At 38.1% G+C, this 18,425-nt stretch overlaps 1 protein-coding gene across 1 annotated transcript in view; it reads right to left on the reverse strand.

Moving 5' to 3' along the window:
- USP9X (ubiquitin specific peptidase 9 X-linked) overlaps positions 1–18,425 on the reverse strand; it is a 101,275-nt gene that overhangs the window by 15,956 nt on the left and 66,894 nt on the right. The window contains 7 exon segments of the mRNA XM_014587941.2: positions 320–443; positions 840–1,593; positions 2,820–2,961; positions 5,591–5,764; positions 11,139–11,329; positions 15,905–16,125; positions 18,280–18,425. Of these exon segments, the coding sequence (XP_014443427.1) occupies positions 320–443; positions 840–1,593; positions 2,820–2,961; positions 5,591–5,764; positions 11,139–11,329; positions 15,905–16,125; positions 18,280–18,425 (1,752 nt within the window).

Genomic DNA, 18,425 nt, shown 5'->3' on the forward strand with positions numbered 1-18,425 from the left:
GAGAAAGACAGAGAGGGGGAAAGTGAGAAATTACCCCCCCCCCACCCTGAGTCCCTTCTCTCCCATTCTCATCTCAGGATTTTAGGTATGCATGAACACATACCTGGCATGATTTTCAAGCCGCCAGAGCTAGGACTAGAACCATGCAGCCGGCCATATAGGAACCCAATGCTTTAACAACTGCACCACCTGCGGGCTCCAATTTTTTATGCTTTCAGTCTATGGCATAATTAAATCTAGGGAAAGTTAAAACCCAGAAATTTCATGATTTAATACTGAACATTAGTATAGTTAAGAAGGAAAATCCAAAGCAATTTACCAATCACTGGCAGAGCCACGAACTATTTTCTTTGTGTGAAATCCTGTAGTAAAGAGGAATCTAGCAGCAAGCTGAATACTAATCATAGTGATTTCTTCTGCTTCAGGCAACAGGTGATCTTGTCCTATACATAAAACACAGGTATAAAAATCAAAACAAATTTCTACTTTCAAGCTCCATTTTCAAACCTGCCTTTCTACTAATTTCAAGAAGTTTGTTAAAAAGCTTTCTCAGGCTACTTATGAAAAAATTATTTTTACTGGTTTCAGCAGCTCGCTAAAGCATGTTTTGATGAGGTATGAATCAGAAACAAACTTAAGCAAAAGCGCTGTTTCCAAACAGTAATACATATACCTTTGGAAGGCAAGTCATCTTAAAGGTGACATTAAAATAAACAATAGCACAAATTTATAATCACTTAAGAGAAACATTTTTACTTAAACATGTAGATGCCCACTAAGAAATGCTACAAAGTAAAAATTTTTCCTTATTACTAAGAAGCTAGACTCTTGATACTTACCTGGAGGAGGGTTTAAGTAAACGCCATTACATGTAAGCAGTTTTTTCATAAACTGAAAATACTCCAAACTGTACTGCATTCGATTATGCATAAATTGGACATTCTGTTTCCGCACACTTCTCTCAATGGCTGATGGCATAATAATCTGATGGGGTCTTGTGGTGATAGCAAGCTCTGATATATATCTTATCAACTCATCATCTTGGTCTATTGTGTCCATTCGTTCATAGAACAGTATGTAAGCATTCCACCACCTTTTCTGACGCCTGTATGACATACGCTTCATCATGTGATCAAACACCTCTCCCATGTACTCTCCCCCAAAACACTGGTTTTTCATTTCTTCGTCATCATCCATTTTACACTCTGTGACATCTCCATCATCAAATTTATACCAGCGGTTTCTCTCACCATCTCCACCATTCCTTTGAATGATATAAGAATAATAGTGTCCCCCGCTTGCCTGACCACTGTGTACAAGTACACCCACAAGTCTGTATTTTGTGCTTCCTGCTGTCTCACTTTCAGACTGCTCATTCTGTTGTATCAACTGACTCTCTGGGTTCACATTATCTCCTTCCAGCTTTGCAACACCTGCAACTGTATAAGGTTCCATGTCCAGCTCACGAGGAAATTCAAAATAATCATTGAACTTGATTGCACATTCTCTTTCCCAGTCATAGTCAAATCGTTTCAGTTGGATAGCAAGAACAGGAGGTAATTTTTTAATCAGCAAGCGCTTTACGGTATCAACCTAAAAAAAAAAACAAAGAAAGCTACTAGATGTTCTCTTATAATCAACTTCAAAAATCAGTCAAAAATACAAACACACAAACACATGAGAACATAGGCAAAGTCATTCTATTACAGTTGATGATTTAATGTTAACTAAAACTAGTAATATGGAAATGACCTATGCCATCTGTTACAAATTGCAAATTTATTAGTGACTCAGACATTACTTGGTGCCTGGTTTCTACACTGTCATAGCTATTTAGCCATTGTTACTCATGTGATGTTTACTGTTATTCTAATGAAGGTGGCCTGCAGTGAGTAAACTAAAGAACTATATTAGTAAGAACAGCTAATATTTATTGGGCAATTAGATGCCAGGTAATAGACACTAAGTTCTTCATAAACAGTAAATGAATTTGCCTCAAGTCTCAGAGCTTTGGGTGGCACTCAATAAGGCTTTATAACCCATGATATCTCAATCTCCAGACTTTAATGCCTCTCTTAGTATATAAGATGAAAACACAGGCAACTTAGAAGTGATAGGGCTTGGGAAGCCAAAGATTCACAATGTTTATTATGTATGTGTGTGAATCATCTCTGCCAAAGAGCCAATGAATTCTCACATATTAAAAACTAAACAGGTGGCTTTAAAAAAATCTGACTCAAATGGTTTTAAAAGACAGGTGGTAAGAGATTTTACCTAGCTAAATAAAGTAATAAACGGTTTTAGCGAAATTTTTGGTGCTGATCAGTAACCTTGGACATGAGAAGTTAAATGTTTTCCTTAATTAGCTCTGTAGCTTTAAGAAGTTTGAAAGTGCTGTGTTTCCCAGCAGAGATGGAAAGTGTGTGTATATAAGATACTTTTGCTATAGGCTGCATGCTTGCTGGAGAGACAGAAAGTGAGAAATCACCCCCCCCGGGGGGGCGGGGCGGGCGGGGGCAGGATGGCCACGCCTCAATCCCTTCTCCTCCATTCTCTTCTTGGGATTTTGGGCACACATGCACATGTGCCCAGGGTGAGTTTTAAGCCAAGGGGTCCAGGACTTGAATAGTGGTCGACCACGTGGGAGTCCAGCGACATAGCCATTACATCATCTGCTGGTCTCCAAGTGTTTAAGATAATGTGATATTAAGCTATTATGAGTTCTATAATTATTCACTATTTACCTATTTCCCTAGTCCTTTGGCATTACTTTTATTCTAAAAAGAAACAAACAAACAAAATCCCTGGACAATCCATACCTTTTTATTGCATTTTTCACAATGATATGCATTTGCACCTTCTAATAAATCTCCTTTGACATATTGTTCCAAAGAATCAAGAAGATTTTGGTGATTTCTAATGTCTACATTCAGAGTCGTGAAAGATTCTTCACATTCGTACCTAAAGATATTATTTAAGAAATGACCAAAATGTATTCATTCCTTAGTTTTCCAAACATTCTAATTAGCTACAGACTTAGTGAAAACTACATGAACAATACTTATTACAGAGTATGAAGCCCATTAAGTCATAGAATGTTACCAAAAAATGACAGTTACTGGGAACTACATTGCTGTTTACATACCATATATACTAGGTTGTTTGCCCTTAATAACAAACCTGCTAGAGAAATTTCAACAGCCTCAGTTAGAGGTGATGAAACTTGGGTTTAGAAAGGTTAACTTGGTCAAGATCACTAGGTGAAATGGTATTTTGAAGGTATGTCTGTCTGGGCTCACAGCATAAACTCTTTATAGTCTACCATGCAGCTTCCAGTGTTACCTGTTCGAACGGTAATTCAAGGCCAAAGTATGAATTTATCAAGTTCTAAAAAGGACATTTTAAACTATTAATGGGCTAAATTTTAATATGTTCTTTCTTTTCTATAATGCAAACATTACTAAAGTTTAAGTCTGAACATACATAATGAGTAGGGAACAAGAAATCTGAGTAGAAGACAGAATCTCAGGTGATGGTAATTTTTTACACCAAAGGGACTTTCATTTTTTTTTTTTTTTTTTGGTTTGGAGAGGTTTTCGCTATAGGGCGCGTGCGCTCGCCAGACAGAGAGAGAGGGAGAGAGAAACATAAAGACAGAAAGCGAGAAATCACCCCCCAGGGGGGATGGTCACACCACAATCCCTTCTCCTCCATTCTCCTCTTGGGATCTTGGGCACGCACGCGCCCGGCGTGAGTTCCAAGCCACCAGGTCCGGGACGCGAACCGCGGTCGACCACGTGGGAGTCCAGCGACATAGCCATTATGCTAACTGCTAGTTCCCGGGACTTTCATATTTCTGATGAGATATGTAAATTCAGAACATGGCATGTGGGGAATACATTCTCAAGCACTAAATTCATTCATTCATCGAAATACTGAGAATATTTCCTATGTGTAAAGCATGGTGGGATATACAATGTTTAAAACTGTCTCTCATTTAGGGGATTTTAAATTTAGGAAAAAAAGATACACAAGTAAAGGCATTTATAAACAATATGTATAGAATATGAAGTGGCTATTATGTATACTACTACTATGTAATAAGGGAACAGCCCTTTGAGGAGTAAAACGATGTTAGAGCTTAGAGGCCACATGGTGGAGCAGCAGTAAAATTCGACACTGCAAGGAAATCCCGCATGGGAAGGTTCCTGATTCAGGTCCAGTGACTGCTCTGAGTACGTCAGGCACATGCTTACCCACAATCTGGGGTTGGCTAAAGGTTGGGGATGGATTGTGGTGTTGGGATCCTGTTAGGGATGCTGTTCCCCGCCCCTTCGCCAGCCCTACCTCTTGCTCATGGGAAAAATAATGAAATATTAAGAAAACAAAACAGTGATTTCTAAATTAATTTGGAAAACAGTGTAAGATAAACCGAGGAGGACAGGAACAGGTGACTAGAAAGTCAGTCACCTATTTTATCGATAAATAGAAATAAGAGGTCAAGATAGCAATTTCATTGTTCATCTACTATAAAAAGGTCTTTCAAAAGGACCAAAAGTTGCCCAAAGCAAACAAGTAAAAGCCCTAATTCTGAATGAATGGTAAGATTATAACCTAACAAAGATTTCTCATTTAAATAGTATCACCTCTCCTTCATTCATTTTCTTCATGTTCAAAAAGATGCTTTCACCAATCACATACACTTTCAACCCATGATCAAATACAACAGTTTGGCTTGCAGAAAATAAGAATTTCCTTTTTCTTTAAAGACAGAGTTTCGTGATGTCATGATCTTCCTGAGTAGCTAGCTGGGACTATAGGTGCAAACAAATGTGTCCAGCTTTTTGTAGGGAGGCCCAAGAATCGAACCTGGGCCTATTTGGCCTCAGCTTGCCACATGGCAGTGTCTTACCAGTGTGTGCTACATGGCAGGGCAGAAGTACTACCTTACTGTGGTATTTTGGTGAAAAGAAATTGCAAATCAGCATTTACTGACAATATAAGACAGGTCCCAAAGTGTAACTTCTATGTGACAGGCCTGAAAGAAAGTTTTTATTAGTGATGAACTATATGTAGCTATTTTCAGGAGTCCTTAATCAATTTCTGTTTTAAACAATAATATACAAGACCAACTGACTGTCAATTTTTCCTATGTTTTGTATGTAAACAAATCTTATGGATGATGACAATTGAAAGGCAGTATTTCATTTGTACGGGAAATACTACTTCAGGTATGTCATCTTCTAAACTTAATGTATTTACAGTATCATAATTACTTAAATTCTAAAGGAAAGGGCAAACTTACAAGAAGCATCTATAGCTATATGCAAAATGCCATTTTATTTTCCCAGGACTACAAATACATATACAAATGCAAATATTAAGTGTTTACGCAGAACCAAAAGGTATGTGACAGAAAAGAAGGCAAATGAACAAACAAAAATAGCCTCACAACACTACAGTATATGGTTTCAGGTACTCAGTAGTTAGCGGCATATTCCACTTGTGTATTTAAGCACTAGTGAACAATTTATTTTTGTTAACATATAAAGAGGGCCACATGCATTTTCAATATGTAATTGTCACTTACCTATGTGGACAGCCTTGGCAAATCTTCTGATCAGCAAAGGAGCCTCCCAAGACTTTACTTAGCATAGCTGGATGTCCTAAGGCTTTTAAAGCTTCATCTAAACTATCCACCAATGAATTAAAAAACTCTAAAGCATCATGTTGTTCACGCAGATTAACAGGCTCACCCCAAAGCCTAAGAAATGAATGGAATAAAACAGGTTAACATGTGATTCTTACTGAACAATATACACACAGTATTTTTCTGGGGGAAAAAAAAAGGACAGCACAACCACAAATGACAGTATAATCTTATGACTAGGAAAAAAAAATTCACTTTATGTATAGGGTGTAGTGACGGAGAGAGTGAGGCTCACAGTAAGTGGCAAAGATCTGCCATAAGACTACAGTGAGGCTGATGGACAGCATGCTCCAGAAGGACGGGTGCTCCAAGTGCTAATGGGGAATGCATACCTTCTAATAGAAGATGCTATTAAAATGGGGTGGTGGGTCTCACTATTATGTGAATATGAGAACCGCCATTTTCTTTCATTTTGATTATGTTTTGAACTACAAAGAATAAAAAGATCTTATCTATTTCCCTTAATTTATTTTTCCAAGTGAAAAGAGAAAGGTTTGATTTGTTCTAGAGTTAATCTCTGAGTAATCTGAGGACTTAAATCAGACAAATCAATCCTGAAAAATATAAATCAGTTTCATGTACCACAATATTGAATAAGTGACATCTGATTTCATATTACAGAATAATACACATAGAGGATGTAAGTCTATTTGTTCTAAGAGATACAACCAAAATATTTTAAATATGCTGGAAGAACTGTCTTTTTTTAAAAAAGGTATTTATTTAATTTTATTCATTCATTCATTTTAGTTTGACCAGAGAGAGAGAGAAAGTAAGAAAGTAAGCCACCAGGTCCGGGGCTCGAACCATGGTCAGCCATGTGGGAGTGTCCAGCACCTTAACCACCACGCCACCTGCTGTTCCCCCAGAAGAACTGCCTTTTAACACATACTTTTTTACAAACCTCTTCTGTGTAGCCAATAATCTCATCTTAATTATATTTTCAAAGAAAACTTGCAACAAGTAAATTCAGAATCAGATACATTATCTGTTAAAATCAATTGGTTTCATTATTGGAAATGACACTAGCCATTCTATTTACTTTCAAATGGTATACAACTCTCCCCACTTTTACATATGTGGTCAACTTATTAATTACAAAAAGGAAAAGGTACCCTGTCCAACGATGAGATCTGTCAAGACACTAAGGGGTCAAAGTTACTATCAAACGAATGGATACCATATGCCTCTCAATGCAATAAACTGAGAAGTCAGTCACACCACTTATGTATTAAATTTCTTTTTCTTTTTTTTTTTTTGAGAGTTTTTTTTGCTATAGGGCGCGTGCGCTCGCCAGATAGAGAGAGAGACAGAGAGACAGAAAGCGAGAAATCACCCCCCAGGGGGGAATGGTCACGCCGCAATCCCTTCTCCTCCATTCTCCTCTCGGGATCTTGGGCACGCCCGCACACGCGCCTGGCGTGAGTTTAAGCCGCTGGGTCCGGGACACAAACCGCGGTCGACTACGTGGGAGTCCAGCAACATAGCCGTTACGCTAACTGCTGGTCCCGTATTAAATTTCTTGAGTCATGATTATATAAATTTAAAAAAGCCTTATTTTTTCAAATTGTTCAAAGTATTCAGGACTGAAGTGTCAAGTTCGTAATGTACTATCAATTGGTTTAGAAAAAAACAAACAGTATACTTACAGAAATATAAGCAAATATGACAAAACCCTAAATCTGGGTAAAGAGACTAATATAAAGGAGATGACAATCACTTTTTTTTTTTTTATAACCTTTCCTGTAGATTTGAAATTTCTGAAAATAAAAAACTGGGGGAAAGGGAATATGGTTAATTAACTCATACAGAGTAGATTACTGGTCTCAAGTGTATGTAGCTAATCCAAAAGTGCTAATCTAGATGAACTGAGCTCCTCTAGCACACGAAATAACTGAGAAGTTGAAAAAGCAAAGGTATTATAAGAAGAGAGAAAAACTTTTAACCGAGTGACATTAAAAAAAAAAAAATTACTTAATGTATTTACTTAGAGGGACAAAGCAAGAGAGAGAAAGGGAAAGTGAGAAAGCAAGCCACCAGGCTCAGGACTCAAACCAAAGTGGGCCATGTGGGAGTGGAGCACCCTTAACCACCCCGCCCCTTGCTGGCCCCTGAGTGACATATTTTAGCATAAAAGCTGAATAAAAAAGTGGGCTGGCACAGTGGTTGAGAGCTCTACATTGGGAGCTAGATGCCACATAGCTGACCACAGTTCAAATTTCAGCTCTCATGGCTTGAAAAATATGCTGGGCACACATTTGTCTGTGCCCAAAATCCTGATGAGATGGAGGAAGTAGGATTATGGCAGGATCACTTCCCCACTGGGGTTTCTCTCTCTTTAGTAAACACACCTAACTCCTTTGGCAATTAAAAGTTAAAACGAAAAAAAAAAAAGCTAAAACAAAACAAAACAAAACAAAACATGAGAATAATTTTGAAGAACAGGAACAGAAATGCTACAAGCTTTGAGCCAGTAGGTGGTGTGGTGGTTAAAGGCACTGGATTACCACATGGCCACCTGCAGTTTGAGTCCCAGACTTGGTGGCTTGCTCTCTCACTTTTCCTTTCTCTTTCTCTGTCTCTGTCTCTCTCTGGTCAAAATAAAAAATAATAGTAACAAATGGAATTAAATAAATAATTAAAAAAAGAAAGAAAAATGCTACAAGCTTCATGGCAGAGATGGGATAAGCCAGGGGAAAAAAGAACCATAAGAGTCAGAGAGAAGGGTGAGAGCTACACCAGGTGATGGGGCTGAAAGCAAATGCAGAGTTGAGGAAGGCGGTGCAGGCAAAGCCACTAGTACAAATGAAGTATGGGACCTCAGGGAGGACTAAAAGGAATTTATCAATATATGGTGAGCTGGTTTATAGAAGATGCCAGGGACCAACAGTAACAGAAAATACTGAACGACCCACAAAGGTAATGACCTGTTTGGTCCCTGCCCCACCCTTACCCCCAACACACAACAAATAATTATAAAAAAGGCAAGACTAACAGACTCAAGAGTCATTAGTAACAATTTGTGGTATAACTTCATTTGGACCTTGATTTAAAAAAAAAAAACCAGTAAACTACAAGTATGAGATACCTGGGTAAATTCAAACAACTGACACACACTTGATACTAAGTAAGGAATGCTTAAAAAATATAACAGTGTCGGGGCCAGCAGGTGGCACTGGCATGGTGGTTAAGGCGGCTAGCCTCCCCTATGGCTAACCACAGCTAAGAGTCCCGGACCTGGCAGCTTGCTTTTTTACTTTCCTTCTCTCTCTCTCTCTCTGGTCAACTTGAATACATACATACATACAATGAATAAAATTAAATAAAAAAAACCAGTATCACAGCTATGCTTTTCTTTTTTAAATTATTATTTGTTATTCTTTTTACACAGCTATGCTTTAAAAGAGACACTTCAGATACATACTGAAATGAAGTATTTGTGGATGGAACTATGTATCTGGGATTTGCTTCAAAACAATCCAGAAAAAAGTAGGTAGGAATATAGATTAAACAAGATTGGCCATAAGGTGACAACTGTTCAAGCTGGGTGACAAATATGTGAGGGTTCCAAATACTCTCCCTACTTCCCTCTATATTACATGCCTTCATAATACAAAGTTACCGAAATCTTTAGAGACTAAACAATGTTGCCCCTGCTGACTATGACAGCTTCTACTTCCTCCTTTGGGGACAAGGAGAAAAGGAAAATAAGGGACCAAAGAATGGCATGATGGTTACGTCACTGGACTCCGGTTCAAGTCCTGGACCCAGTGGCTTAAAAGTCTCATGCTGGGTGCATATATGCCCAAAATCCCGAGAGGAGAAATGGAGAAGGGATTGTGGCATGGCCATCACCCCTGGGTGGTGATTTCTTATTTTGTCTCTCTGGCGAGTGCACACAACCCTATGGGAAACATCTCTTAAACACAACAATGACAACAAAAAAAGAGGAAAAAAACCCCTAACTAAACAGGACAACTTGAATATTGCTATTACTTAAATGTTCAAGATGCCTTCCAACACATATTTTCTAAGTTGAACACTGGTATACTGAGAGGGCCACCAAGTTTTAAGGAGTATCCTTATTCCTATCCATGGTTTACCTGAACTGTTTCCAAAATCCTCTGGGCACGTAGTACTGTAGTCGAGAAGCAGCTAAATGACCAAAGATGACCTGAAGGTGTCTTATTTATAGAAGATGCCAGGGACCAACAGTAACAGAAAATACTGAACGACCCACAAAGGTAATGACCTGTTTGGTCCCTGCCCCACCCTTACCCCCAACACACAACAAATAATTATAAAAAAGGCAAGACTAACAGACTCAAGAGTCATTAGTAACAATTTGTGGTATAACTTCATTTGGACCTTGATTTAAAAAAAAAAAACCAGTAAACTACAAGTATGAGATACCTGGGTAAATTCAAACAACTGACACACACTTGATACTAAGTAAGGAATGCTTAAAAAATATAACAGTGTCGGGGCCAGCAGGTGGCACTGGCATGGTGGTTAAGGCGGCTAGCCTCCCCTATGGCTAACCACAGCTAAGAGTCCCGGACCTGGCAGCTTGCTTTTTTACTTTCCTTCTCTCTCTCTCTCTCTGGTCAACTTGAATACATACATACATACAATGAATAAAATTAAATAAAAAAAACCAGTATCACAGCTATGCTTTTCTTTTTTAAATTATTATTTGTTATTCTTTTTACACAGCTATGCTTTAAAAGAGACACTTCAGATACATACTGAAATGAAGTATTTGTGGATGGAACTATGTATCTGGGATTTGCTTCAAAACAATCCAGAAAAAAGTAGGTAGGAATATAGATTAAACAAGATTGGCCATAAGGTGACAACTGTTCAAGCTGGGTGACAAATATGTGAGGGTTCCAAATACTCTCCCTACTTCCCTCTATATTACATGCCTTCATAATACAAAGTTACCGAAATCTTTAGAGACTAAACAATGTTGCCCCTGCTGACTATGACAGCTTCTACTTCCTCCTTTGGGGACAAGGAGAAAAGGAAAATAAGGGACCAAAGAATGGCATGATGGTTACGTCACTGGACTCCGGTTCAAGTCCTGGACCCAGTGGCTTAAAAGTCTCATGCTGGGTGCATATATGCCCAAAATCCCGAGAGGAGAAATGGAGAAGGGATTGTGGCATGGCCATCACCCCTGGGTGGTGATTTCTTATTTTGTCTCTCTGGCGAGTGCACACAACCCTATGGGAAACATCTCTTAAACACAACAATGACAACAAAAAAAGAGGAAAAAAACCCCTAACTAAACAGGACAACTTGAATATTGCTATTACTTAAATGTTCAAGATGCCTTCCAACACATATTTTCTAAGTTGAACACTGGTATACTGAGAGGGCCACCAAGTTTTAAGGAGTATCCTTATTCCTATCCATGGTTTACCTGAACTGTTTCCAAAATCCTCTGGGCACGTAGTACTGTAGTCGAGAAGCAGCTAAATGACCAAAGATGACCTGAAGGTGTCTTAGAACACCAATGTTGTATTCTTTCCTATCTTCTGTTTTACTTAATGCTGGTTTATCTTCAAATTGTTGAGGATATCCAAATACATCATCCCTGGGATCAACATTGCTCTAAAAACCAAAAAATAGCATTAACGAGCTAATCTATACTAAAATATATTGAGACAAATACCAGCTAGTGAACAAAGAATTTGTACTTCTGTTTATTTCCAAAATAATTTATAAATTTTTTTTTATAGTATTAGTGTTTATCCCCACCATCTCACATGAGTTATAACCAAATAACCCTGACCATGTATCCAGAGGTAGAAAACAGAAACAATACAGTGCAGCAGAGTATAGTGACTAAGTTAGAATTGGACACAAATGGGGGCCAGCAGGTGGAATGGTGGTTAAGGGTGCTGGACTCTCACATGGCCGACCATGGTTAGAGTCCTGGACCTGGTGGCTTGCTTTCTCTCTCTTTTAATCAATCACTCTGCCCCTCTCTGGTCAAATAAAAATAAATAAATAAAAACGTTAAATAAATTAACTCAAAAAAAAAAAAGAATTGGACACAAATGTAGGTTTGACCACTTATAAGCTAAGTCACTTTGAGCAAGTATAGTTATTTAAATATGAAGTAGTTACTCAAATTTTCTGAGCTTTGGTTTCTTTATGTGTGAATGGAATTGATCATTTGTTTATTTATAGTCATTCATTATACATCAATACAGTATACAAAATGTGACTTTCTATCCAGAACACACTGCATATCAGTTCAATCAAGACCACCACCATACACGTTATCATCAACAAATACTTTACCATTTCTTGTTTCTTATATATTTTGCTCTTTCCCCCCCTTGATTCCCTACCTCTCACCTTCTGTCAACTGCCCCCTTTATCCCACACTGTCTCTGGTATCTACAGTTGCTTTCCATGTTTTTTTTCTTTCCACATTTTATTGATTCACTAAAGGTCTTAATTAAAACAACTTTCAATAGCAAGCACAGGCATAAACCTCAGTGAGTAAAGTGAACATAGTATATAAAGTAGCACCTCAATGCGGCTATACAGCTTACTGCAGTCACTAAATAGGTATTAATAGGTACTTTTAAATGTATTTAATAGATCAAAATTTATAAAATGTGAAGAGAAATTTGCTTAAAACTTTAAGCCAGAGGGACCAGCAGTTAGCATAATGGCTATCTTGCTGGTAAACTAGTTACAAAGAAAAAGGATATACTTCATTTAAGTCCTTTATTTAAATAGTGCTATCTCTGGATCCTGCTTTAAATCTATTTTTTTTGGGGGGGGGGTTTGCTATAGGGCGTGTGCGCTCACCAGACAGAAAGCAAGAAATCACCCCCTGGGGGGACGTCCACACCATAATCCCTTCTCCTCTCAGGATCTTGGGCACACACGCACACATGCCCGGTGTGAGTTTTAAGCCACCGGGTGGGTCCGAGATGCAAACCGCGGTCGACTACATGGGAGTCCAGTGACATAGCCATTGCACTAACTGCTGGTCCCTAAATCTATTTTTTTGTATGGAAATTAAAACATGTATAATTTTTTTTTAAAAAAATATCAACAAAAGATTTGAAGAAACATTTCTCCAAAGAAGATATAGAGTCAGCAGGTGGCGTGGTGGTTAAGGTCCTAGACTCCCACATGACTGACTGAGGTTCAAGTTCCAGACCTAGTAGCTTGCTTTTTTCTTTCTCTCTGATAAGCACACGTGTCCTATAGCAAATTAAAAATAAATAAATAAATAAAAATAAAAATTTAAAAGTAATTTTTAAAAAAGAAAAGGATATACTAACAGTCAATAATCACAGAAAAATATGCTCAACATCACTAATCATTAGGGAAATGCAAATAAAGCCATGAAAAGTACCCTACCTCACACCCAATTAGAATGGCTACTAACAAAAAAAGAGAATAAAACAAGTATTGGCCAGAATGTGGAGAAATTGGAACCCTTGTGCACTGTCAGTGGGAATGTAAAATGATACAGTCACTGCAGAAAACACCTCCTCAAAAACTTAAAAATAGAATCATTATACAATCCAGTACTTCGATTTCTGAGTATGTACCTAGAAAAATTGAATGTAGGAGCTCAAAGAGGTTATCTGAATATCCACGATCACAGCAGCCTTATTCACAGTAGTTAAAACAGAAGCAAACCAAGTATCCATTGACAGATAAATGAGTAAGCAAATGTGATATATATATATAAACACTAGAGTATTACTCAGCATTAAAGAGAAATTCTGACATATGCTGCGACATGGATAAACCTTGAGGACAAGCTGCTAAGCAAGAGACTACCCCAAAAAAAGGGCAAATACTGTTATGATACCACTTACAGGAGGTATTAATAGTACTCAAGATCACAGAGACAGGAAGAATGGCAGCAGCTAGGAGCTGAAAGAGTGGAGAAAACAGGGAGTCCTTTAAAGGGTAAGGCTTCAGTTTTGCAAGATGTAGAGAGTTCTGGAGATAACTGGTGTACAATATGAATACTACCAGCTATATCTACTTGTGCTTAACGCAACATCCCAGGTGTGCGATGGGCTACAGAACTAGAATTTGAATTCCAATGTTCCTTGGAGCATGACTTTTAACCAGGAATGGGTGTGAGAATCCCCTACACAGAGTTTTGTTTGTTTGTTTGCTTTTTGTTTTTTTTTTTTTTTTTAAAAAAAAGGTAAAAATGTGAGACCAGCAGATGGTGTAATGAATCCGTCGCTGGACTTCAATGTAGTCAACTGCAATTCAAGACCTGGACCCAGTGGCTGAAAACACACTGGCCACATGTGCGTGTGTGCCCAAAATCCCAAGAGGAGTCCGAAGAAGGGATTACGGCATGGCCTCTCCCCTACCTAGGGGATGATTTCTCACTGTCTGTCTCTCTAGCAAGTGGATACACCCTATAGCAAAAATCTCTCTAAAAAAGGTAAAAATGCATAAAAGTCAAGATTGCAACTCCTGGATTATCTAGTTCAGAAGATTCAAGGAAGAACTGAGGCAAGTAAGTGAATGTCTGAGAAGCCCCATCAGAAATAACCACCTCTTCCAAGCAAAACCAATTCTGGTGAATGAAGAGAGGGATGAAGGAAAGAGACATTCAAGATATTTACTCCAAGTACAGTGTATCTGGCTTCTCTTTTCAGTTCCCACTAACATTACAAATGGGAAAAGGTAAAATAAAAACAAAGCTAGGACCAGCAGGTAGCATGATGATTAAGGTGCTGGACTCCCACATGGCCAATTATGGTTCAAGTCTCAGACCTGGTGGCTTGGAAACCATGCTGGGGGTGGAGTGGGGTGTGTGTGTGTGTGTGTGTGTGTGTGTGTATGTGTGTATGTGTCCAAAATCCCGAGACAAGAATGGAGAAGGGATTGTGGTATAGCCATCCCCCAGAAGGGAGATTTCACACTTTCCCTCTCTCTGTCTCTCTCCTGCAAGCACATGTGCCATATGGCAAAAATCTAAAACAAACCACCTCAAAGCAATATAGGTTGTATACAAATATGACAACACTTAATTCTTGCCATAATCTCTTCTTTGAAGGATCAAGTCATAGTAATGTCAACTTGGATCCACCACCATAACCTAACTTCTTCATTGCTTTACTCTGCATCAGATACTCAGCAGGCAGTCTAGATTTTGCCATAAATCACTAACACCATGCAACACTTAAGAGGTCCTGGTTCTGATGCTTAGCAACTGTTTTTCACCTTCAGCTGAGCTTCTGTTTTCTCCTAGTAACTGCATTAAGAATAACAGCAAGAGAAGTTTGTTTTTTTAAGCAAGAGTAAGTATGTCTGAGGTAAGAATACAGAAGTATTTTATATTTATAAGGGTGTAAATACAAAAGCAAACACAGATAATAAAACTGGGAAATACTATACAACTTGCCAGAAATTAATGAACATATAATTTAAAATACATAAAAAAGTGAAAATATAATTTAAGTGATTAAATATGAAGATCCTCACCATTACACAAACTGTAAAAAGTATACTGAACACTACACAAAAAATGAGTACATGCACTGATTAATGGAAACTGAAAGACTCAATTACACAGAAGTGGAGGGTGTAACAGTGCATACCAGAAGCTGGGAAGGGGGCAGGGATGGGAGGATGGGGAGAACATGGTTAACAGATACAAGAGTACAGGAAAAGAAGTGGTATGAGCTTGAGAGTACTACAGCACAGTAGAAGAACAGTAGCTGGAGACAACTCAATATATAATTGGTCACAAAAGAGTAGATTTTAAATGTATACAGCACAAAGCAATGATGAATGGTTAAGATGGTGGATCAAACTTAGTGCCCCTATTTGATCATGACACAATGTACACATGTACCAAAAGACTATACTGTACCCCATAAATATGCACAACTCTTATATGCTAATTAGCTGTATGAAAACTAGTAACATTTCAAAAAATAAGATGAGTACAACACTAACTGTTGCTTTAAAGAGAGATAAATAAATGATGACAAAGTTAACTGTATTTCAAAGTCTGGTAGTGAGTGATCACTATATGACACCGAGAGAGAATTCCATTCTGGGAGAGTCCATCTCTGTTTCCAAATAGACTTTAACAGGCCTGATAAAGTGCTCAAGAGAGGACAGTGTCTGCTATCAGAACTTCAAACACAGAACTAAGACATAACTAAGATTTACCTCATTGTCCTGCTTCTCATCCCCCGACATATCATCATCTACATCACTACCTGTGCCTTCAATGGCAAGAATACCATTCCTGATAGAGGGAATCATGTACAGTTGCTGAATCACAGAATTCATGTAACAAGTAGCACCGGCATTTTTCAGCCCCACAAATCCTTTTGGTGGGCGAGGTCCAACAGGGGGTAGATACTCCCACTCAGTAAGTGCTTCACAAGCTGAGAAGAAAAAAATGTATGAACACAACTATTTCGTCCTTTCAAGCTTATTAAGCTAACAGAGTAACACTGACAACAATCCCGCCGCCCCCTACAGACACCTGAAGCAGTGCTTTAGGTGCTCCAAGTTTTGCACCGACCCTTAACCAATCTGCGATACACCGTGACATACACTGCTGTACAGATTATTACCCAACCATCCACAGCCGCATGTTTTACCTGACATTATTTCTATGGCAGTCTCACAAGTAGTCATATAAGACGGCATACTACTAACGTCTACATGCTCACTCTACTTTTATCTTTATCATTTAGTCATTATTAACTTCTGTAATAACTTCAACTTTTGTATGTTTTAAAAATGCCTTCAAATTCACCACGGCATGAAGTGTTAATGTATCAACCACATTATAGCTTGCTTGGCTTTTAATAATCCTGAGGCCTCCTGGGTTCAGGTCCTGGTTCTGATGCTTAGAAACTCTTTTTCTCACCCTTGGGTGAGCTTGTTTGCTCTAGTAAGTGTGTAAGAGTAACATTTGTTTTGCCTATATGCACACTGCTGTTTTGAGGAGCAAATGAGAAAGTGGACTGGAAAGTTCTGTAAGAATTGTGTATCACTGAATACTTCCCCGTCTCTCTCCACCTACTATAAACCTGGAAACAATGTAATATCATTGTTTAAGAGACTGGTTACACAGTGTATTGAGTTGAAAGGTATACAGCCCATAAATGAAATCAGGTAAATATTTATGTGTCTCTAGGGAACAATGTTAGCTATATTAAGTGGAAAACAAAATGAAGAATGTTTTGTGTACTATGTTCCAATGTGTGGTTGAAATATCAAGATTTTTTCGCATGCGGATTCTGCATACACAGAGATAGCAGGAGTAAACACATAAACTGATGACAATGGCTCTAGCCATTAAAGGGGACTGAGGGAAGGGATGAATGTGCACTTTGCTACTTGAAATTTTTACCATCCACATATACTATTAAAACACACACATGCCCATTATGTTAAGAAAACAAACTACTTCACCACAGATTTGATAGAATAGCTGAATGCCTAATCTTTTAAGCAGTTAATCAAATTCCTAAGATGTTATTAAAAATTTCCTTATATTCTGACATACATATCAAAAAATGATTTCACGTGTCCTTACAGATATGCTATATAATCAGTAACAGTCCTGAGTGTTGTAGATAACAGTCATTTTCTCTTAAAATCAAATGGCCTCAGTTGTCTTTGAGTCATTTCTGCCTTTTCTGTTATTTCATTTTGCCCTCATCCCTCCCTGAGCTTCAGTTCCTCATCAGTGGTGTGCAGATCTGCAGCATGCAGCCTATTTCATGAGCTTTATGTAGGCATTAACGGAGCATAAAATGCATGAAAACGGTATCTTCTCATATTCTAATATTCAAAAATGAAACAAGTCCAAAACGAAATATTGTTTTTTGAAGTCATATAAAAATAATGTTAAAGAACGTCTGAAGAGGTTGAAAGGTTTTCTAATGCATGCAATTTAAAGTTTTTAGTTTGAACTCTATGGCGTTTATTTTGGCTACTTATTATTCAAGAGTTTAGTTTTTATTTCAGATTTGATGAGATGTAATTTATTTTGCCAAATACTTGCTTGTCTTACAGGATGACACTTAGGACAAACATTTGAAAAATTTTCCATGTTCATGCTCTCTAATTATAATGGTCTTCTCTGATTATAATGATCTTAGTTATACATCCACTGGCTAAAAATGTTAAACTAGTTAAAAAACAAAAACAAAAACAAAAACCTCCAAACAGGGACCAGCAGATGGTGTAATGGTTAAATTACTGGACTCCCATATCACCAACCACAGTTCCAGTCTGGGACCCAGCAGCTTGAAACTCATGCTGGGCATATGTGCGTTGTGAGCCCAAAATCACGAAAGGAGAACAGAAGAGAAAGGATTGCAGGATGGCCATTTCCCCCCTGGGGAGTTATCTCTCACTTTCTGCCTCTTGTGCGAGGGACACGTGACCTATAACAAGAATCTCTCTCAAAAAAACCAACCAACCAAAAACATGAGTTGAAGATGTTTGCTAAGAGAAAAACAGCAAAATAGAATTTGAAATATTGAATTATCAATCACAACATTTTATTTTAAAACACTTACTAGTTATTGCTGTGCCAATGTAATACATTTCAGTCAAAGAATCTACTATCTGTTTGAGATTCCTCACACAGCCAACAGCTAGTGCTACAAGTAACTCAAAGCCAGCATTAATTGTAGCTGGGGAACTACAGACAGGAATAGCCTGT

Source organism: Tupaia chinensis, unplaced genomic scaffold (assembly GCF_000334495.1).
Source record: "Tupaia chinensis unplaced genomic scaffold, TupChi_1.0 Scaffold000248_1, whole genome shotgun sequence".
Lineage (NCBI taxonomy): Eukaryota > Metazoa > Chordata > Mammalia > Scandentia > Tupaiidae > Tupaia > Tupaia belangeri.